This window comes from Halichoerus grypus, chromosome 14 (genome assembly GCF_964656455.1).
Source record: "Halichoerus grypus chromosome 14, mHalGry1.hap1.1, whole genome shotgun sequence".
NCBI classification, from domain to species: domain Eukaryota; kingdom Metazoa; phylum Chordata; class Mammalia; order Carnivora; family Phocidae; genus Halichoerus; species Halichoerus grypus.
This window is the reverse complement of record NC_135725.1, coordinates 29,916,097-29,938,348: the sequence shown is the minus strand read 5'-3', so window position 1 is coordinate 29,938,348 and position 22,252 is coordinate 29,916,097. Positions and strand designations below refer to the sequence as shown.

The following is a 22,252-nucleotide window of genomic DNA, read 5'->3' as shown; positions in this document are numbered from 1 at the left end:
CTGCTTCTCCCTCTCCCGCTCCCCCTGCTTGTGTTCCCTCTCTAGCTGTCTCTCTCTCTGTCAAATAAATAAAATCTTTAAAATAAATAAATAAATAAATAAAATTAAATCTTTTATATATATATGTTTGATGGTGATGCATGCTAAGAAGACACCTTAGGAGGTTGCAGTATTTGGTAGGCTGATATCCAGTCCCAAGTTTCTTTTGCCTTCTCCAGAACACTTTCTACGGGTGAAGCTCATACTCTCTGTTCCCTCCCGAAGGTCCTCACCTGTCCTTCATTTACCTGGGTTTGTTTTCCTTCCTTAAATTCTATCACAGCAACAAATAAAGTAACAGTAGCAATGACCCCCCCACCCCAGTGAGTCTATTGTACTGCAGCGCCCCTCAAATTGGATCTGATTTTCCACTGGCCTAAGTCCCCAGATCTTCTCACTTGGCCCCAAATTTAGTCTCTCAGTTCCTTGTCAGAGGCCACAGGGAACCCTTTGGCCTTCAGTTTCCCATGTGGCAGGAAGTTTTGGCTCCTATAGGGAATCCCTGTGGCTATCCAGGTCTGCTGAGTAGGATGACCAACCGCAGTCTCTCAGCTGCCCTGGCCCTGGGGAGCCAGAGTTTACATTGGAGCACACCTCGTTTTTCTCACCCACATGTACAGAAGTGGGCCCTGACACAGAGGGTCACTGGAATTCAAGTGGATTCCCTGATGGGCACCAACTCCTCCACCAAGATCCCAGCACACCAGGATGGATTCCACAGCCCTTTGGACGAACTTCTGCTCCTGTACAGCTCAACAGGGCAATGATAACCTTCTTTAATTAAAATAAATAAATAAATAAATAAATAAAAATAATTAATGCTGTTATTTTTGTGCTGAAGGTGCTGTTCCCCAACTCATGTACCCAAAGGACCGTGGTTTCCTATCAAACCCAGGGACAGTTCAAAGTGAGCTGGGACCTTCAAACTGGGATGTACTGAAGTCTTTGAGAAAAAGAAAGGAAAATAAATATTTATCTAAAGTGTTGCAACCCAGTTAATCTGATTTATATGTGAATTTTCTCATCTTCAGCTCACACTTTACCAGAGGGAGACCTCTGGTCCTAGTTCTGGGGCTGCCCTCACAAAAGGGATCATACTTAGCCCCCATCACCTAGAAACGTTTTGCTGGACACATTTACCCCTAATGTCCAGGCCCAAGAAAAGGGGCAAAGAGAGGCTGGTGTCCCTTCTCTGACTGACTGCTAGGAAGAAAGTCTTCCCAAGGCTGTAAGACTCTGGCTCACTCTCAGTAAAAATAATGGCAGCAGTCACCCTTCCAGAAGGCTCTGCCGTACCTGACAAGACCTCCTACAGCTGGCATTCTTGAGAACATCTAATCTACTGCTCTCTCCTCTCTCTTCCTCTCTCTCTCAGTCTATAAGTATTACATGGGCATAATCCTGTGGCCAGGCAATGCATAAACACACATAGGAACACACCAAATCTCCTCATAACTCTTCTGAGTGTGGTTTCCAAAGTCTCCATAGTCTCCAAAATTCCCGGAAACACCTCCCCAGTCACAGCATGTAACGAGTAGGCAGAGGCCAACTCTCATATACTGTCCCTGGGACCCAGCACTTCTTATTTCTGTCTTCGCTTCTCTCCTTGTTAGAAGGCTTTCTAGTCAGGATCATACCCATCCCGGGGAGTCAGCCCGAGCATGCCTCCCCAGCAGCATCTCCCGCAGTGTATGAGAAGGACCACTGGTGGTTCAGCATGGTGAGCCACACTATTCTGAGCAAACAGGGTTTCCAAGAGGTGTGCACGTTTATCAGTAAGGTTTAAAACCAGAATCTGGCCTGCAGTGGCTGAGGCACACGATAGTGTCCAAATCATGATGTCTCGGAATGACGACAGACTGTTAGGCACTGTTGTCTAAATCTTCACTCAGACCTGGTAGCAAAATGATGTTTTTGTTCTGTTTTGTTTTGTTTTTCTAAAGCAAACTCTATACCGAATGTGGGGCTCAAACTCATCACCCTGAGATCAAGAGTTGCATGCTCTACCGACTAAGCCAGCCAGGCACTCCACTCTGTTACTAGTTTTCCCCTCATATTTTAATTCATTTTTCCTAATCTGACAGAATAATTCAAATAAATTCGCCTTCAGATAAATTCACCAAAACTTAGGTTTGATTTTACTTTTGAGCTATTTCCAGTCTATGTTTTCAACTAGCAAAAGAGATGGTGAGTTGTAACTTCATTTTGTCCTAACATACGTCAGGTATCTTCAGAATAAAAAATTCAGTTCTACGTGCTGGGGGTTACAGAGAACAACATATATGAACTAAATCTTCTTGAGAATTAGTTCTTGGCAACAAAAATCACCATCGTCTGTAGAATCAGTATAATTTCGACAGTTAGTTACAACAGTTTTGGTTACAAGTAGGAAAACAGTATGGAAACAGCTTAAGTCACAGAGATATTTGTTATCAGGATTCAAAGGTGACTCACGGAACCTAGGGGCTGAGATGCAGCCCAAACTTAGTAATGAACTGAAACCAAAGATTCAATTATGCCAGGAAGTCTTTATCCTTCGTGCACTCTGTCCGCATGTGTGCTTTGCTCTCTTTCTCAGCGGGCTGAACTTCTATACAACAGGGCAGAATGTGTCTTCTCAAAGGTATACATTCACATCTGCCTTGTTTGAGAGACCAGCCAGACTGAGATTGGAAAGAGGGAGTGGGAAGACTGGGGGACCAGTCCATGAGCTCAGGTTTCCTACAACTGGCATTTTAGAGAACATCTAGTCTAGTACTCTCTCTCTCCTCTCTCTCTCTTTTTCTCTCTCTCAGTTTATAAGTATTACATGGACATACTCTTGTGGCCATGCAATACATAAACATACATAGGAACACAGCAAAATCTCCTCATAATTCCAATTCTCCTTTCTGCATCAAGGATAAGCACCATTAACAGTTATATATGCTTCCAGTTTGCTGCTTCTGTGCCCGTATCTGTACCTATATTCATATCTCTGTCTGTCTATCTATATCAGTACACTTGTAATAAAACAGATTACCCTCCATAATGTCAATGCCTCATCAAATCAATTGAGGCTCTTAAGAAAAACGTCAGGTTTCTTGAGAAGGAAGCAATTCTGCCTCAAGATTGCAACATAGAAGCCCTGCTTGAGTTTCTAGCCTGTGTATCTCAGACTCAAGACTGCAACACGAAATTATCCCTGAATTTCCAGCCTTCTGGCATGCCCAATACATTTCAAACTTGCCAACCCCCATATCCTATTGGTTTAATTTCCCTAGAGAACACCGACTAATACAAATTTTGCTACTGAGAATGGTTCTAGAGGAACACAATCTCAAAGTTGGGTTTCTTGAATTGGTTCTGGGGCTTCTGGATTTGCTTCTCTAATCTGGCTACATTTAAAGGCACTAATAACTCTATTTTCAGTAGGCAAGAGAACACTGATAGTTCACAGCATGATGTGGCAATAGAGATAAACAAATATTACCATTGAATATCCCTAATCAATATTAATAAGAGGCATGGCCCTGGGTGACAATGTATTTGATACCTTAGAACATTTTGTCAAACTAACAAGTATAATGAGATTGGCTGGTTACTCCTAATTGCATTGGACAGAGTGAGAAAAGAAAAGGAAGTGCTCAAGGATTTGAAATCCCAGCTTGATGCTGAACAAATTACTTGAAGTTTTCTACATCTTGAAAAATCCTTATCTCCACAGGGCACCTGGGTGGCTCAGTCGGTTAAGCATCTGCCTTTGGCTCAGGTCATGATCTCGGGGTCCTGGGATCAAGTCCCACATCGGGCTCCTTGGTCAGCAGAGAGCCTGCTTCTCCCTCTGCCTGTCCCTGCTGCTTGTGCTCTCTCTCTCTCTGACAAATAAATAAATACAATCTTAAAAAATAAATAAATAAAACTTTTGTTTTTATCTAATTTTAGATGTACAGATGAACTGCAAAACAGTATAGAGTTCCTATTTACCCTTTACTCACTTACCTCTGTTAACATCTTACATGACTATGATATATTTGTCAAAACTAAAATACTAACATTGGTACAATGCAACTCATTGAAGTACAGACTTTATTTGGATTTCCCGTTTTTCCACTAATGTCCTCTTTCTGTCCCAGGATCCAATTCAAGATACCATGTTGTCTTTCGTTGTCATGATTCTTATCTCTCACTTATGATCTATAATCTTTGACTTTTATGACCTTTAACACCTTTGAATAGTATAGGCCAGGTATTTACAAATGTCCCTCAATTTTTGTTTATCTAGAGATTTATTGTTCCAGTTTTTTCCCTTTCTTCTTTCCTGATGTCTAAAGCTTTCCAGAAATTCTTTTTATTTTTTATTTTATTTATTTTTTTAAAGATTTTATTCATTTATTTGAGAGAGAGAGAGAGCACAAGCAGGGGGGAGCAGCAGAGGGAGAGAAAGAAGCAGGCTTCCTGCTGAGCAGGGAGCCTGATATGGGGCTCGATCCCAAGACCCTGAGATCATGACCTGAGCTGAAGGCAGCCATTTAGCCAACTGAGCCATCCAGGTGCCCTATTTTTAATTTTTTTAAGTAAACTCTACCCCCAACGTAGGGCTTGAACTCACGACCCCAAGATCAAGAGTCACATTCTCTACTGACTAAGCCAGCCAGCGCCCCTCTAGAATTCTTGTGTAGTAAAAATAATGCCTTACAAATGTAGGACATTTTGTGGTTTACAAACCAACATCAAACACCTGGGTTTGTGTGCTTGCACTCTCTCTTTCTTTCTTTTCTTTTTTTTTTTTAAGATTTTATTTATTTATTTGACAGAGACAGAGATAGCAAGAGCAGGAACACAAGCAGGGGAGTGGGAGAGGGAGAAGCAGGTTTCCCCCAGAGCAGGGAGCCCGATGTGGGACTGATCCCAGGACCTTGGGATCATGACCTGAGCCGAAGGCAGACACTGAACGACCCAAGGCGCCCTCTCCCTTTCTTTCTGACAAATAAATAAATTTTAAAAAAAGAGAAAGAAATGGACAAGAAACAAATAATTATTTAATCATAATTGTAACAAATGCTTAAAAATAAAGTGTGCAGTGCACCAAATAACCAGAAGGTAGCAGGACAGGGTTCTCCAGCTGCGCTAGAATAGTGGTGAATTAATAACAGATACCTGGGTTCAACCAGGCAGTTTTGGGGAGTTTTGACTAGCTGTTGGGAGACCACTGTGAAAATTATTGTTGGAGTCAGTGGTTAGAAACAAAGCCAAGGAAATCTGAACATCTACAGTCAAGTGAGGCTCGTCTCTGGAATAATCTGAATGGAAACAGAACTGGCTGGGTGTTAGGTTGACGGGTTTCTGTGGACTGGCCAGCCTGCAGCTGGACGTGTCTTCTGAGCTCGGCCCTGCCTATTTCAACCAGTGGGACACCACAGTCCCGGGAAGCGCTCCGACTGCTCCCCTTCATCCTGGGTCCACACTGGCTGGTGAGCGCTGTCCCAGCACCGCCGTTCCTCACCCGTGCATTCCGCAGTCAGACACGATTCACAGAGGCTGAGCATGCGGCAGGCCTCACGCCAGTCTGTGAAGACAGCACCGTGCTGCACCAGGCAAGGAGCGTACCGTCTCCGTTAGAGCTTCCCAAACATTCTTGGTTCAGAGCACCCTTAGGGGCTTTACAAGTTAGGTCCAAACAACTTAATGAGCATTTATATCTGAATAACTTCATAGCTTTTTGAAGATATACCTATAAATTAAAAGAAAATGAAGTATTTGTATTTCATTCTAGGATGGGTGTACCTGTTGGGCACTACACAACTTCTCAAACTTTGAAATCAGATTGGACACCACCCCTCATTTCCTGTTCCACAGTGATTTTTGTGTGGTTCTAGCTTTTTATCACAACTGTTGAAAACCCAGCTTTGCAAAGATATGTAGTAGGAAGAAATGTCAAATCTTGAATTATCTCTACTCACAGGCAGGATGTCAGACAGATGCCCTGTTTCCTCAAATATTTAAAATATCCTGCTGTAAATATCCTGTGAGTGCACTGTGGTACCCCGACACCTATATCTTGATTTAGCAACAGATCTCTGCTTTAAAATGTCTAAACCCACCGCAGGGCTTCTCAGACTGAGGGCACTTATATATGTGTCCAATAATGTACGTATCTTCACACAAATGAAAGCCAGAGGACTCAGGATCAGTGTCTTCTGCGCTTTGTGGCGGACTACTCACAAATACTTCCTCAGCACTCTGCCCTTGATATGGGGCACTCTAAAGGGCTTCAACTAGACAAATACAGTAGAGGATCATATTTTCTGAACTGCAAATCCGGGTACAAAGGTGGGTGAACTTATAAAGACGAAGACTGTTACAGGGCCCTGCCCTAGGAATTCTGGACACCTGGTCACCACCCATGAAACACCCCAGTGCAGGATTAACCTCCAAGTCCACAGCCAGCTAGGTCTCCTGGAGGAGGCAGGAACCCCTAATCCCCCCTATGCCTGCCTGCCTGCAGCCCGCCTTAGGAGACATTCAGGTGGAACTAGAAGCATGCCTAAGAGACTATCTGGCGTCAATCTCAAAAATAAAACCACCAGTTATTTTACCAGCAAAACGAGTTTACTTGGCAATAGCAGAGGAACTGCAAGTTGGGACAAACTATGGCAAACCACAGGCAAGTCTAAAGAAACAAGGGACGTTCAGCTTTTATTAGGTTTTAGGGAAAATTTGGGAGGTTTGTTTTGAACAAAAGTTCCCTGGAGAAGAATGTGAGGTCTGTCATTGGCTGCGAGCAGTGGTTAGCACACTGCCAGGGCAGAGGGGGTCTCCTACGTCTTAAGAGCAGGATGTGAAAGGTGTCCTCTCTTGTCAAGATGATTCTTATCTTCCTTCCTCCTGCTGGTTTTACGGGCTGCAAGGAGTGGTACTTGCATGAAAGCTTTCCCTTCAGGGCTTCATTTTAAACGAGGTGTCCTTTACTCATTTTCACACTGGTAGAGACTTCTACAAAACTCCACTGTCCCTCCCAGGTCACCTTTTACACACACAGGTGGGTTATCTCACTTGAGGAGTCTGGCAAATAGCTTTAGTTAAAAAACATCTGGGGGAGGGGTGCCTGGGTGGCTCAGTCGGTTAAACGTCTGCCTTCGGCTCAGGTCATGATCCCAGGGTCCTGGGATCGAGCCCCACATCGGGCTCCCTGCTCCACGGGAAGCCTGCTTCTCCCTCTCCCACTCCCCCTGCTTGTGTTCCCCCTCTCTCTGTGTCTCTCTCTGTCAAATAAATAAATCTTTAAAAAAAAAAACAAACCATCTGGGGGAGGGGCGCCTGGATGGCTCAGTTGGTTAAGCATCTGCCTTCCACTCAGGTCACGATCCCAGGGTCCTGGGATTGGCCTGCATCGGGCTCCCCGCTCAGTGGAAAGTCTGCTTCTCTCTCTCTCCCTGTGCCCCTCCACCCTGCTCGTGCTCTCTTGCTCTGTCTCTCTCTCAAATAAATAAATAAAATCTTAAAAACAAAAAAAAAATCTGGGGGAGGGGGAAGACTCTTGAAACACTCTAGTACATTTCTAAAAGAGGTTATTTATTTTAAGTAGGCTCCACACCCAACATGGAGCCCAACGTGGGGCTTGACCTCACAACCCTGAGATCAAGACCTGAGCTGAGATCAAGAGTCAGAGGCTCAACCGACTGAGCCACCCAGGTGCCCCTAAAATAGGTTTATTTTACTGACTCTTTAAAAGTGGATCTGAGTGGTTAAGCATACAACTCTTGATTTCAGCTCAGGTCATGATCGCAGGTTCAAGAGATCGAGCCCCAGTTAGGCGGCGGGGGGTGGAGGGGGGCGGGCGGCGGTGGTGGTGGTGGTCCATGCTCAGCAGAGAGTCTGCATGAGATTCTCTCTCTCCCTCTCCCTCTGCCTCTCCCCCCCTAAAATAAATAAATAAATCTTTAAAAAAAAAAACAGAAGTGGAACTGAGGTTGGAAGTAACCTAAGAGCTCATCAATAGGCAAATGGATAAGGAAGATGAGGTGTGTGTGTGCGCGTGCACCTGCGCGCACACGCACACACACACACAGGAATATTATGCAGCCATAAAAAAGGACGAGATCGTGACATTTATGACAACACACATAAAGAGTATTACGCTAAATGAAATAAGACTAAGACAAATACCATATAATTTCATTCATATGTGGAATCTAAAAAAAATAAAACAATTAGGCAAATAAAAAAGCAGAATCAGACCTGTAAACACAGAGAAAAAACTCATGGTTGCCAGAGGGGGTAGGGAGTAGATGAGCAAAATGGGTGAAGGGGTGTGGGAGATACAGGTTTCCAGCTATGAAATGAATAAGTCACAGGGATAAAATGTACTGCATACAGAATAGAGTCAATGATATTATAATAGTGTTGTATGGTGACAGATGGGAGCTACACTTGTGGTGAACATAGCACGTTTAAACGTGTTGAATCACTCTGTTGTACACCTGAAACGAATGCAACGTTGTGTGCCAATACAACATTCAAATACAAAAATTAATAATAAAAAATTTGGTTGTCCTGCACAAAGAGGTTGAAATTATGCATCTTAGCTTTTTGTTGTCTGTGATAATTCCACAAACTGCTGCAATCCCACCTTGTTCCAAGACTTAATACAAAAATATTTAAATTGCTCTCTCTCTCTCACACACACATACACACACACACACACACACAGAGTGGAACTAAAGGAGTTTTCTCCAGTGATGAAAATGTCCCATATTTTCACAGGGGTGTGAATAACAGAGGTGGACAATCAGGAAAAACTTATTCAACTGTGGAAAAATGCATAGAAAAATGACAGAGTAAAAATTATCGGTAGAAACTAACTGGTCAGTACAGGAGTGTTCATTGTACAATTCTTTCAATTTGGGGGCATGTTTTAAAATGTCCATGATATGTACACCTGAAACTAATATAACACTGTATGTTAACTATACTGGAATTAAAATTAAAAATTTAATAAAAAATAAAAATGAAAAATAAAAACTCCTTGCTTAATCAAGGTAAAAAAAATGCACATCCAATGACCCATTCATTATTCTCCTGGGCATATACTCAACAGAAATGCATAAACATAAATCAAGAGACATGTATTTTAAACCTTACAGTGGCATCATTCATACTGAGCAGAGTTCTATTGGCAAAATGAGTAATATTTATTCACAGATACAAGAATTGGGGGAGAAAGCCCATTCAGGTCCTTAAGAAATAAGTGTCAAAGATAATTTTGCTTTTTATGTTTAATAATTATACAACAAATTATGTAATGACTTATGTTTTGATCATTTCCCAATTCAGGAGGAAAGAAAATTTTTAAATAAAAAAGTAAAATGTCCATGATAAAATGTTAGAAATTTTTAAATTAAAAATTAAAGATTTATTTATTTTTATTTTTTAAAGATTTTATTTATTTATTTGACAGAGAGAGAGCGCTCGAGAGCACAAGCAGGGGGAGTGGCAGGCAAAGGCAGTGGGAGAAGCCGACTCCCCACAGAGTAGGGGAGCCCATGTGGGACTTGATCTCAGGACCCTGGGATCATGATCTGAGCCAAAGGCAGTCGCTTAACCAACTGAGCCACCCAGGCGCCACAAGATTTATTTTAAAAATTTAACTTGGAGCTCCTGGGTGGCTCAATCAAGCCTCTGACTCTTGATTTCAGCTCGAGTCTGGGGTTGGTGAGTTCAAGCCCTGCGTGGTGCTGGGGGTGAAGACTACTTTTTAAAAAAGTCTTTTCTTTTTTTTTTAAGATTTTATTTATTTATTTGAGAGAGAAAGTGCAGAGGGAGAGAGAGAAGCAGACTACCCGCTGAGCAGAGAGCCCTACTGAGGTCTTGATCCCAGGACCCTGAGATCATGATCTGAGCCGAAGACAGACGCCTAACGACTAAGCCACCCTGGTGCCCCCCCAAAAGTCTTTTTTAAATCAAAATTTTATTTATTTATTTGAGAGAGAGAGAGAATGCTCACAAGCTCCAGTGGGAGAGGCAGAGGAAGAGGGAGCGAGAGTCCTAAGCAGACTCTGTGCTCAGGGGGAGATGATGAGGGGCTCAAGCTCACCACCCTGAGATCAGGACCTCAGCGAAAACCGAGTCCAACGTGCTTAACCGATTGTGCCACCCAGAGCCAGAGCCCGCACCCCCTGAAAAAAAAGTCTTGAAAAAATAAAATAAAAATAAATAAAACTTAATTCTACACGTAAGATATGATCATTACACTGTATATTAATGTTACCTCAAACAAAACACCAGAACTAAGGAGGGGATGGGTTAAAAACAGAATAGAAGTAAAATACAACAAATTTGCTGGATCACTGATTTGGTTGTTCTGAGTAGAAAATTCTTTAAGTTGGTAACTGCTTCTGTAGAATCATCGGTAAGTAACGGGCCCAGGCAGCTATGGAGGGAGGGGCCTGCTTCCTTCCTAAACAACCTTTTCTCACCTCGGACCCGTCTCCCTCTTCCTACCTAGGAGGCTGAGTCAGAAAACGCGCGGGCGGTTTGCGCTTGCCTGCGCACCGCTAACCTCCGGGCGGCTGGGTGTGCCCCGCCCAGTCCCCGCACAGCCCGGTCTCCCAGCACCCCGACCGAGCGCCCCGCGGGACCGAACCCCGCGCGGCTCCCTTCCTTGTGCTCCGCCCTGCGCTCCGTCCCGCCCCTCCCGGGTGGCGCCCCGCCCCACCCGCGTTCTGCTCCGCCCCTCCCGGGTTGCGCCCCGCCCCGCCGCGACGAAGCTCGCCTCGGCCTGTAGCGACCGTTTTCTGACTCAGCCAGAGGGGCTCTGGCTCTGTGTGGCACGCAGCTCCGCCCCCTGCGTCCCGCCCCGCTCCGCCCTCCGTTCCGCCCCGCCCTGCGCCCCGTGCTCCTCCCGGATTGCCCCGCCCCGTGCGCCCAGCTCGGCCGCGACCCCGCTCGTCTAACCTGCGCGGTCCGCTTGGGCACGGTGGGCGCGAACCCGGGCAGGCAGATGCAGGGCGCTGTGGCCGAGCCCGCCCTCGCCCCGGTTACGCGGCAGGTCAGCGGCCGCGCCGCCCCAGCCGCAGTCCCGAGCGGCCCCGAGCGCGGGCAGCCCCTGGCCGCAGCGGTAGCCGAGCTGCCGGTGCTGGACGCCTCCGGGAGGCAGGTGCCGTTCGGCGCGCTGTTTCGGGAGCGTCGGGCCGTCGTAGTCTTCGTGCGGGTGAGCGCGGGCAGCGGGGCGGCCCGGAGTAGGGACTCTGCCGGCAGGCTGGGATGGAGGTTGCTTCTACAGCTTCGGCTGGGGGGACATCGGGTCCTTCGAAAGGCCCAAGACCCGAGAGTGCGGTCCAGCTGGGCCTGGCCCTTCCCACTGCCGTCCACTAGAGGCTTCTGGAATGCGAACAGCTCCTCTCGCTTCCTTTAATAGGAATGGAAAAACAGCCCGCCAAGCCAAGTCCATTTTCCCAGCAAAGGAGGAGGCCTAAGGGAGTGGGTGCGGCCCAGTTTTAACGCATCTCGGGCGCCCTTCGCGCCTTTTTCTACCCGCTGTGAGTGGCATTAATTAGCGTCACGCGTAACGAAGTACTTGGGTCTTTTCTGAACCCTGAGGGTATTGGTCGCTAACTTGTCCTTTTTGACGTGTTCGGATTTCAGCATTTCCTGTGTTACATTTGCAAGGAATACGTAGAAGATCTGGCCAAAATCCCCAAGAGTTTTTTACAAGTAAGTTTCCTGAGAGTGAGCAGCAGCGTGCCCTGCTTCAGGGCGACCTTGTGAAAGTCACCTGTCATTTCTAAGTAGACCGGTGGGATGAGGTGCAGAGTACGACTCCTCTCCAGAACAGACCCTCGCAAACCCTGATTATCACCTTCCCACACATCTTCCAACACCTTCAAAAAAGAGAGAGACGTTAGAGATCTATTTCTGTCCTACTTTATTCGCTACTGCCTGCTTATAAACGTACTATAATAATTTCAATGTTAGTAACCTATTTGCAAATGTTGAATGATAATGACCAAAAGCACGGATGCTAGAAATTATTAATATTTTATTTCCCTTATTCTTTTTTAATAAGAACACTCCAAATAGTTGTTCATTATAGGAAAATACTAATATATCTTAAAGGTTAAAATTTGTATTTGTTAGGATGTGCCTTCCACATTCCTGTGACAACCACATACATATGTTCTTTTCAGGCACATATACATTTGTCCCCACGTGAGCTTTTGAGTGAAGCAATTGGGCAACCTTTGTAAAACTATGATCTGTTTTCATCAGGCCTTATTAATTGGGATGTGAAAAAATGAAACTGATTAACCCTACTTCAATAATTTTTATTCTTTTTTAGTGTACGCCTTTGGGGGGAGCATAGAGAATTTTTTTGAGAATTATTGACTACATTATTTTGAAGTTCTTAGCAAGAGATCAACTGAATTAACCGAACATTTTAGCATACATTGCTTTGCTTTGACTCACACAATTTTGCTGTTTATTCCATTCTTCTAGAAGCCTATAGGTGGCATTAGAATGGAACAAAAGAGTTGGACGAGGGGAAGTTTTATAAAATATATATAATTTCTGGTAATATGTACCTGTCCCTTTTTTCTCCTAAAGGAAGCAGATGTCACCCTAATAGTGATTGGACAGTCATCCTACCATCATATCGAGGTAAATATATCGGCAATTGAGAAACTAACAAATTAAATCTATTTCAGACATAAAAATTATTTGAACCACTAAGTGTAGGTTAAATTTGCTAAAATAAAGGTAGGTTATCATTACTTTTCTCTCATTTTTACTTATACAAATCCAAATATCTTTTTTTAGCCTTTCTGCAAACTGACTGGGTATTCTCATGAAATCTATGTTGATCCTGAGAGAGAAATTTATAAAAAATTGGGAATGAAAAGAGGTGAAGAAATTGCCTCCTCAGGTAAGACATGACACGTCTCATCAGAAAACGCTAATGGTGCATTTGCACATTTCTGTATGTATGCATGGGGAAAGAAATGGTAAATTCATAAATCAGCCTGCTTTTTATGATTCTAGTAAGTGGGCCAGATACAGCAGACTCTCAAAGGTTCCTTTCCTGGGCGTAATCACATAGAAGACTATTGGCAAAGCACTAAATGAGTGAAAAAAGCAAATTGCAGGACAGTGTTTTCAGTATGATTCTATTTTTGTGGAAATAAAAACCATTTTTGTAAAGATCAGGAGTACGTGTGTGTGTGTGTGTGTGTGTGTGTGTAATAAAAAAAGTTTTAGGGGCGCCTGGGTGGCTCAGTCGTTGAGCGTCTGCCTTCAGCTCAGGTCATGATCCCAGGGTCCTGGGATCGAGCCCCGCATTGGGCTCCCTGCTCAGCGGGAAGCCTGCTTCTCCCTCTCCCACTCCCCCTGCTTGTGTTCCCTCTCTCGCTGTGTCTCTCTCTGTCAAATAAATAAATAAATACAATCTTTAAAAAAAAAAAGGTTTTAAAAGATATTGCCATGCTTACCCCAAGGTATGGAAGTTAGAAAAGTGGCCTTTGTATTTTTAACAATGAGTACATTTTACTTTCGTAATTAAATGAAAAATAATATTGCTTGAGTCAATATATTTTCTTACCTCAACACCATGGCTTTGAATACTCTATGTTCTTTAATTGATAAAATGTTAGTTTTCATTTGAAGCCCAACTCAAAGGGGCTCTTAATAGCCCCTCCTGTAGAAGTTATTCCTTCCCTCATTGTACCTGAATAGCCCCTTGTACTTTATCATACACTCTATCAGTGCACTTAAAGTGTCCAGATAGTATAGTTAGTTGAAGAGTTTGAGGTTTTGTCTTTATGTGGTCCACATTCCTGCCTTTAATGCAATTCTTTGTAATTTAACAGAGCTTCGTCAGCTTTAGGTGAACTGTTTCTGTATTAAGTAGAAAGAATGGCTTCTGAAATGCCAGTTGAAAGAACTCAAACTCAAATCATTCATTCTCAACAAATATTGTTGAGCTCCTGTCTGTAATCTGCACTTTGTTGGATGCTCCCAAGAGGACAGTGATAAACAGCCCCCTGCCATCCTGAAATTCATACTCTATTCTGGGAGACAGAAGCAAACAGCTGATTACAATACAATTTAAGGGCTTGTAATAGAGAACATGTACTAGGAATACCTATGCCGGAAATATGAGGGGAGAGAAGAATCTCAGAAGGCTTTACGGAGGAGGTGTCATCTAAGCCCACTCTTAAAGGAGTTAGCTGGGTGAAGTGAGGCTGGGGAAGGGTGCTGCTGACCGAAAGCAGCACATGCAAAGGCACACAGGCATGAAAAACTGTGACTCTTGGACAAGCACAGGTCCCTGTGTCAGGCCGGAGTCTAGCCAATTGGGGAATTGGTGTGAGCCAAGGGACAGGTTGTGGCTAATTCGGGCCAAGTCTGGGGTGACATGCCAAGGAGTTTGGATTTGTTCTGGAGGAGTGGGGGTGTCATACAAGCATTTGAAGTGATGAAGTCGTAGTCCTGTGTCCAGAGTGGATGAGTAATTGGAACTCACCAAACCAGAGCCAGTGATACGGTTGTAGTAGGTTGTAGTAATAGACTAGAAAGAAATGACAGTGGAGATGGAGAGGAGATGGGTCAGGAGCTATTTATGACATAGAGTTGACATGATCCCTTTACTGATGTTTTTAAGGAAAGCAACCTAAACTTTATTAAAACTAATGATGAGCTAGCATAAACACGGAGTGTGCTCTTTCCTTTTTCTCCTTGGTATAGGAAATTGCAGTGTGTACATTGTGAGCCTTACTTCTTGGTAGACTGTTTTCTGTGTTGTAACAGTCCCAGCTGTGCAAGTTGTTTATCATTTAGCACTTTAGATCTAAACTGTGAGTTTCACCTTAGTAACACCTCATGGTTCATCGGCTCATCACTCAATAAAAATACAGAATTGCAAAGAAAACAGTTGAATTCTAAACAAAATATATGCTTGTAATTATTAGAGAAGGTATATTCAAATCTTTTAAACTCCTGTGACCTGTGTCAAAGTACTGTATTTCCAACCAGAAAATATTATTCTCTCATAAAATCAACTTTTAAAAGTTCCTCTCTGAAAGAGCAGAAATCTCAGAATAGTCCCACTTGAAGAGTAAGACTCTAAAAAATATAATAATACATCAAAAACTAATGATGTAATGTACGGTGATTAACATAACATAATAAAAAAATAAAAAAGATCAAAAAAATATAATAATTTTAAATTAATGGACATTTTATAAAGACAATAAGAAAATAAGGCCCTTAAATGCCAGGGAGTAATGGGTTTGTAGAAGACTAAAAAACAGGAGTTTTTTTTTTTTTTTAAAGATTTTATTTATTTATTTGAGAGAGAGAGAGAGAGAATGAGAGAGATAGCATGGGGGGGGGGAGGGTCAGAGGGAGAAGCAGACTCCCCGCCAAGCAGGGAGCCTGATGTGGGACTCGATCCCGGGACTCCAGGATCATGACCTGAGCCGAAGGCAGTCGCTTAACCAACTGAGCCACCCAGGCGCCCCTAAAAAACAGGAGTTTTATACAAAAGAACTAAATTCAAATGGGCAAAATTAGGTTGTGTTTGTGGCAAAGATTGTTAAATTTTAGGTCATGGAATCTCCTTCAATTGAATTTCTGAAATTTCAGAAATATTAAATGATCCCTTCTTTGGACATGAAGAGATAGTTTGGGTTTCTGAATATTTATTTTAGACATAGAATCCTAGAAAACAGTAAAATTTAGTCTTTTACTCATGTCTCTAAGGTAATGGGCCTGTATTTGTTTCTTGTTGAGATAAATGTCCATCATAATAGAAATATGAAAGAAATAGAAGAGTCAGAGAGAGGAAGGGAAATGATAGGTACCTGGAAATACTAAGGATTCAGGCAGGTTAAAGGCAGCATAACCATCAAAATAAAAAAATATAAAACTGTTTAAAAAGTTCCTGGAAGCAAGACATAAAAGGCAGGGATGGGGAAAGATAAGTTACGAGAAGGGTAAAGAGAGTGGGTCCCTTTGCTCAGAGGGAGCGGAAGTGAAGTATTAGTCCGTGTGGGAAAGGAGATGGAAAAACTGACAGCCAGGGGGAGCTGGGGAGGCGCTGGACTAGCTGCTGTCACAGACAGCTCCCCAAGTCTCAGCGGCACAGCACGGGAGAGGTTAGTTCTTCTGTTCAAGATGGCATATCTATTCAGATGCCTTTCCTCCAAGCAGCAGTACAGCAGGGAGCCAGGGGGAGGGGCCCAGGCCCCTTTCACCTTGTGGCTCTGTCATTTTCATCCCAGGGCTTCCAGGAATGTAGAAGGAACATGGAGGTTTTAAGGAGCTGGCCGGGAAGTGGCCCGTATCATTCTACTCATGGGTTAGAACATAGTCACATGGCCATAAGGAACTGCCGGGAAGACTGGAAATGTAGTTCAGCTGTGGGCCCAGAAAGAGGAAGTGGGTTTTGAGGAGCATATACTGGTCTGTGCCACAGTGTCTCTTGAAAGGGAGTGTAGTTACGTATTAGTAGGTGAGAAATTAAACAGAGGATAAATGATGTATTAAAAGGGAAAGCATTAAGGGCACCTGGCTGGCTCAGTCAGTACGGCATGTGGCTCTTGATCTTGGGGTTGTGAGTTGGAGCCCCATGTTGGGTATGGAGATTACTTAAAATCTTTTTAAAAAAAAAAATGGTGGGAGAAAGCACTGTCAGTTTGCGAAGTCTGTAGCGGACATTTTTCTGTGGCAGATGATTGGGGTATATCATCACTTCTTTAAAGTAGTAGTTCTCAAGCAGGGTACATTTGGTGTTATCTGGAGACACTTTTGGTTTGTCACAGCGTGGTGAAGGTACGGCAGCATCTAGTGGGTATGCAGGACAGTGATGCTGCTAACCACCCTGCGTTGCACTGGATGAAGACTTACGTGGTCCAGAATGTCAATAGGGAAAGGCTGAGAAACCTTTCTTTGAAGGAAGAAAAGACAAGTTGGAAGTAAGATAACACAAGAAAAAATATTTCAAGGGGGATGGGCAAAAATGGGTGAAGGGGAGTGGGAGATACAGGCTTCGGGTATGGACTGAATAAGTCACGGGGCTGAAAGGTACAGCACAGGGAATAGAGTCAGCGATACTGTACTGGCCTCGTATGCTGGCAGGTGGCAGCTAACCTGCAGTGAGCCCAGCCCGGGTGCAGGGCCGCAGCATCACCACAGTCTACACCAGTGCGTGCTGTGTCAACTACACCTCAAAAAAAAGAAGTTTTATAGAAGCACTAACATTATCTTCTGGTATCTAATTGAATATAAAATGATAATATCTAAAGACAATTCCCAATATTTCAGGAAAGAGCCCCCATATAAAATCAAATATACTCTCAGGAAGCATTCGGAGCCTGTGGAGGGCAGTGACTGGCCCTCTTTTTGATTTTCAAGGAGACCCTGCTCAGCAAGGCGGAACCCTCATCTTAGGTCCAGGTAAGCGTCAAAGCCCAGATCCAGCGGCACACTTTTTGTGCCTTTTAGAAGTTAGGAGGCCACACAGTTTCTTCATAAAATAGATACCAGGTAAAAATGGCAATTTGACATTGTAACAGTCACGATTCTGTGCTTATAGGGGTCACCTTTGTTTTCAAACGCTTCTGTGTATTTTGGTGTCTGTTTATTGGGTGTAATGTGCCCATCATTCTGTGCCTGAGTGATTTCAGGTATTTGGGATAGGAAAGTCAGCGGTGGTTTGGTCAATTCTATTTGTCTATAAAACTGTTTAAAAAGTTCCTGGAAGAGGGGCACCTGGGTGGGTCAGCCGCTTGTGCACCAGATACTTGATTCCAGCTCAGGTCATGGTCTCAGGGTCCTGGGATTGAGCCCCGTGTCAGGCTCCATGTTCAGTGGGGAGTCTGCTTGTCTCCTTCTCCCTCTGCCCCTCCCCACCTCCCTAAAATAAATAAATAAATCTTTAAAAAAAAAAAGTTCATGGAAGAGAGGGGCACCTAGGTGGCTCAGTTGGTTAAGCGTCAGATGCTTGATTTTAGCTCAGGTCATGATCTCAGGGTCGTGAGATCGAGCCCTGTGTGGGCTGCACTCAGCAGGGAGTTTGCTCGAGATCCTCTCTCTTTCCCTTCCCCTCTCCCCACGCTCGAGTGCTCTCTAAAATAAATAAATATTTTTTAAAAAAAAAGTTCATGGAAGTGAACATTTCCACATAGAACAAACCATCAAGCCTTTTTTTTTTTTCCTCAATAGAAGAATCAATCCAGTTACTTATATCTAACAAGGCTAGAAGACTTGCTCAGTGTCAGAAAGCAAGTTAGCTCCAGCGACAGCTCATTCAGTAACAATTACTATAAGCCACATAGTTTTAATAGCTTTATTGATGACTTTGGGCCACCTGAAATTTCTTTGGCTCCACACTGCTAAATGGTTGAGTGTTAGATCTCTACCATGGTCAAGTATTGTAGTCAGGGACAGGCACTCACATATGACAGTGTAAATCACTAAATTGTAAATAGATTTTCTTGGTTCTTCTTCCTCTTGAAAATTGTCCACATTAGCGAGCATAGCTTCTAGGGAGTTATAAAATTAACATTTACTTTAATAAACTCCACATGTCTAAAAGTCTTTAGAAGGAGGCTTTTGACCAAGCATTATGGCTTTTTGGCTTTCTGCAGCTGGAGCACTTTAGCTAGCTAAAACCTGTAATTTAATCCCTCTTTCCCTCTCTTGTGAATTTACACCAGTTAGACTAGAAAAAAAGAGAAGCCCTGTTTTATGAGAATGAGTCCTCTAGATTAGCCCTGAATGACCTTGAGCCATATTTTTGGATGGCTTGTTTCCATCTTCAGACCCGATTTGAGTCCCTAATCTCCATGTCTCAGCATCATTTGACCACATGTTCAGATGTGTAAGGGTGACCCAGCGCACAGAGCATCATTTGTGTGCCAAGTTGGGAACATAATTGAGTATGTGAGGAGTATGTAAGGAGTATATTTTGATACTACCTGCTGGAAGAAATGTAGCTCCTCTAAGGGAAGAGCTGGGTATACTTATTTATAGAAACCTTTCATGGTTAAACCTGTATTTCACTTTGCCTTATTTGATAATAAGCTAATTTATGATATTAAATATACAGTGATTACTGTAGATTACTGATGCCTTTTTTTTTTAAGATTTTATTTATTTGACAGAGAGCACAAGCAGGGGGAGTGGCGGGCAGAGGGAGAAGCAGACTCCCCACTGAGCAAGGAGCCTGATGCAGGACTCGATCCCAGGACCCTGGGATCATGACCTGAGCCAAAGGCAGATGCTTAACTGACTGAGCCACCCAGGCGCCCAAAAACATGCCTCTTATAATATTTACTTAATCTTATGTTTTAAGTTAAAATTCTGGTCTTGAGTCCAAGAATCAAAGTAAAAAAGACCCTAGACCTATAAATTATGACTTTTTAATTTGAGCAGATAAAAGGATTGTGGACGTCTAAGTGTATTGTAACTGACTGTCTCAATGCCCTGATTTTTTAGCCTCTTTTGGTCTATGATTGTATTGCAGATAACCTATTAAATCAGTGTTTGGCAGTGAATTTTTTTTTTTTTTTTGAAGCAAGTGATTTATTCCATTATTACATTTAAGAAACAGATGTGATTTTCCAGCTTGATATTTATGCTAGTTCCATATTCTGCCTGTCTGTTTGACATGATATTTTATTTAATTACATCTAATAAAACCTAACGGAGGTTATAATTTAAGAATCTTTCCCCTTGGATCTCATAAAACATTAAGTATCACTCTTATTTAACCATAATCCATGTCATGCTTTATTACCTTAATTTAAAATTATTAGGGCATTATACAGAGAATATTATGAACTCCAGGCAATCAATTTTTCCCTTTAGACTAATTAAAAGTTGAAAAGATTCCTTGATTCTAATAAGCAATAAATCTAATGAATCTATATGCCTACCTTTGCCTTTTATTCTCTTCTAGGTAACAACATCCATTTTATACACCGTGATAAAAATAGGTTGGATCACAAACCCATCAACTCTGTTTTACAGCTTGTAGGAGTTCAGCACGTGGACTTTACAAGCAGACCTTCAGTTATCCATGTGTAATGGCATAGACTGTTGTCACTTTCAAATGGACCCTTGGGATAGGACCTGAAATGTTCAGAGTCGGGTATCCTTGTGCAGTGTCTAACTTGGCATGTCGCAGCCTTTGACGAGTTATGGAAACATGGAGAGACCATGTACCAGTCATTGCATGCTGGGAGGCATTAGTTGTCAAAAATATGATCTATATTTATAATTCTATAGCTTTTAAAATTTTATGTAAAATACAATTTTATTTATATAAAACTTTAAAAGCTATAAAATTAGAAATACCATTCTATATTTTGCATTATGGTATATCCATTCAATGAAAGTTTCTGTTGGCCATTAAAATAATAAATTCTTTTGAAGAACATATAAATGGAAAGGTAAGCAACTCACCATCATTTTATCTAGTTTTGAAAAAAGCAGGATATCAAATTCTGTAAATAATATAATCATATTTTTTATATGTTTATATTTTTGTATGCTTAGGAAAAAATATAGGAAATAAACACACCAGAATATTGCCAGTAGGTACCTCTATATGGTAGGATTACAGGTGTCTTTATTTTCTTTTCCATACTTTATCTCCGAACTATTGTATAATGAGCATGATTCATTTTCTTGGCCAGGATAAGTTCTTTAAATTTATATGAAGAATATATTCCTACATAACAAGTTCTGCAAAGTTGCATTTATATAGGCTGCTGTCCACATGTTTCTATCCTCACTGCTTTACTCAGAGGACATATGGCAAACCAGACCTTCTGCATAGGCTGTGTCCAAAGCACCTTGTACCACACACCCACTGCCCATTTCACTAGGTTTTTTGTGGGGAGGAGTAAAAGGAGAAAAAAATGTCTTATGTATTTAAGATAATGTATTTAAAATATGCTTCAGTATGCTTTTTGAAAGGATTTTAAGAATTGTTTAAACTAAAAAAAAAAACTTTGTAACTTAAATGTACGCTGGTTTGGTTGCCAGATTGCTTTTATTTAGTGTATTGTTGTCATCTTTTATTTCTCTAGAATCTTAATAGGTTTAGTTGCAAAGAAATTCTGATGAAAAGTATGGTAAGAGCAAAATGTTGGTAATTATTAGCAAGTATATACTGCTTTGAACTTATAAACTTTTATATCAAGCATATGAGGTCACACACAAATATATTTCAAGTATCCAAATATTTTAATGTATGTTTGTGTATATATACATAAACATTTTTTAATCAATAAAAATGGAATTTCTCATGAAATTTAAAATTAAGCAATTTTGTGCTGTTTTTTATAGTAAGGAAGGACTGGTGACCCAGATCCCTTTGCTGATTTTAGACTTACAACTGCTGAATAATAGCTTACACAAAACTTTATATATTTATAAACGTATAGTACATTTTCCTAAGATACATAAATGTTCTTTATGTAGCTTTAGGGAGATAACAGACAAACAGTGCAGTGGTAAATTGCCGACCCAAACAAACATATTTAATACGAAAAAACTTTTTGTTGTTTAAAGATTTTATTTGTTTGTTTATTTATTTATTTATTATTTGCGGGGGGGAAAGGAGCGGAGGGAGAGAGACAAGTAGATCCTGCCCTGAACACAGAGCCTGATGAGGGACTCAATCCCACAACCCCAAAATTGTGACCTGAGCAGAAATCAAGAGTTGGGTGCCTAACCGACTGAGCTACCCAGGCACCCCAATACAAAAATTATTTCTCATAGGCACTGTGAAATATATAAACATGCTCTGTACCCAATAATGTACTAGACTCAAAATTTTGTAAAACCTTCCTACAATAAATACATAGCAATACTATTCGAAGAATACTATCTAGCACTTTTATCGTGCTAATTATTTGCCAGGTAGTATTCCAAGTGCTTAACATACATTAGCTCTATAGAATTGACATCATCATCATGCCCATTTCACAGAGAAGAAACATCTTTTTTTTAAGCTGAACTTTCAGTAAGAAAGGAAACCACCAGGGCCAAAAGCAGAAGTAGAAACAAGGCTGATCACCATGCCCTGAAGCTGTTGATTGCCCTGAGGTTTGTGCTCATCCCAGGAATGTTCCTCAGCCAACTCAAAGGCCTTGTGCAGTAGAGAGTTAAAACTAAGACCACCACATAAGTATGGCCTGCGACCTATGCCTGAGACCTGAGACTT

The 22,252-nt window shown here is 42.2% G+C and overlaps 1 protein-coding gene and 2 long non-coding RNA genes across 3 annotated transcripts in view; 1 reads left to right on the top strand and 2 right to left on the bottom strand.

The window, feature by feature from the left end:
* Positions 1 to 5,040: 5,040 nt before the first annotated feature.
* On the bottom strand, positions 5,041 to 11,110 carry LOC144380110 (uncharacterized). The gene is made up of 2 exons (XR_013443925.1): positions 10,975 to 11,110; positions 5,041 to 5,752 (listed from the first exon to the last, which is right to left on the bottom strand). It is a non-coding gene; the product is annotated as an uncharacterized LOC144380110 (long non-coding RNA).
* Positions 11,021 to 21,344, top strand: PRXL2C (peroxiredoxin like 2C). The gene is made up of 6 exons (XM_036074729.2): positions 11,021 to 11,230; positions 11,665 to 11,733; positions 12,625 to 12,678; positions 12,838 to 12,943; positions 17,341 to 17,472; positions 19,979 to 21,344. Exons 1-6 carry the CDS (start codon positions 11,021 to 11,023, stop codon positions 20,104 to 20,106), a joined length of 699 nt encoding a protein of 232 aa, XP_035930622.1. The 3' UTR covers positions 20,107 to 21,344.
* Positions 11,571 to 22,252, bottom strand: part of LOC118524528 (uncharacterized) — a 29,758-nt gene continuing 19,076 nt past the window's right edge. The window contains exon 3 of the long non-coding RNA XR_013443926.1: positions 11,571 to 11,900. This is a non-coding gene — a long non-coding RNA (uncharacterized LOC118524528). The remainder of the gene's footprint in view (positions 11,901 to 22,252) is intronic.

Bases quoted from the DNA above. Each gene is read 5' to 3' on its own strand.
- PRXL2C (XM_036074729.2), top strand. From the start codon at position 11,021: ATGCAGGGCGCTGTGGCCGAGCCCGCCCTCGCCCCGGTTACGCGGCAG. The intron at 11,231-11,664 runs GTGAGCGCGGGC...TTCGGATTTCAG, and splicing joins CCGTCGTAGTCTTCGTGCGG to CATTTCCTGTGTTACATTTG. The intron at 12,679-12,837 runs GTAAATATATCG...ATCTTTTTTTAG, and splicing joins CATCCTACCATCATATCGAG to CCTTTCTGCAAACTGACTGG.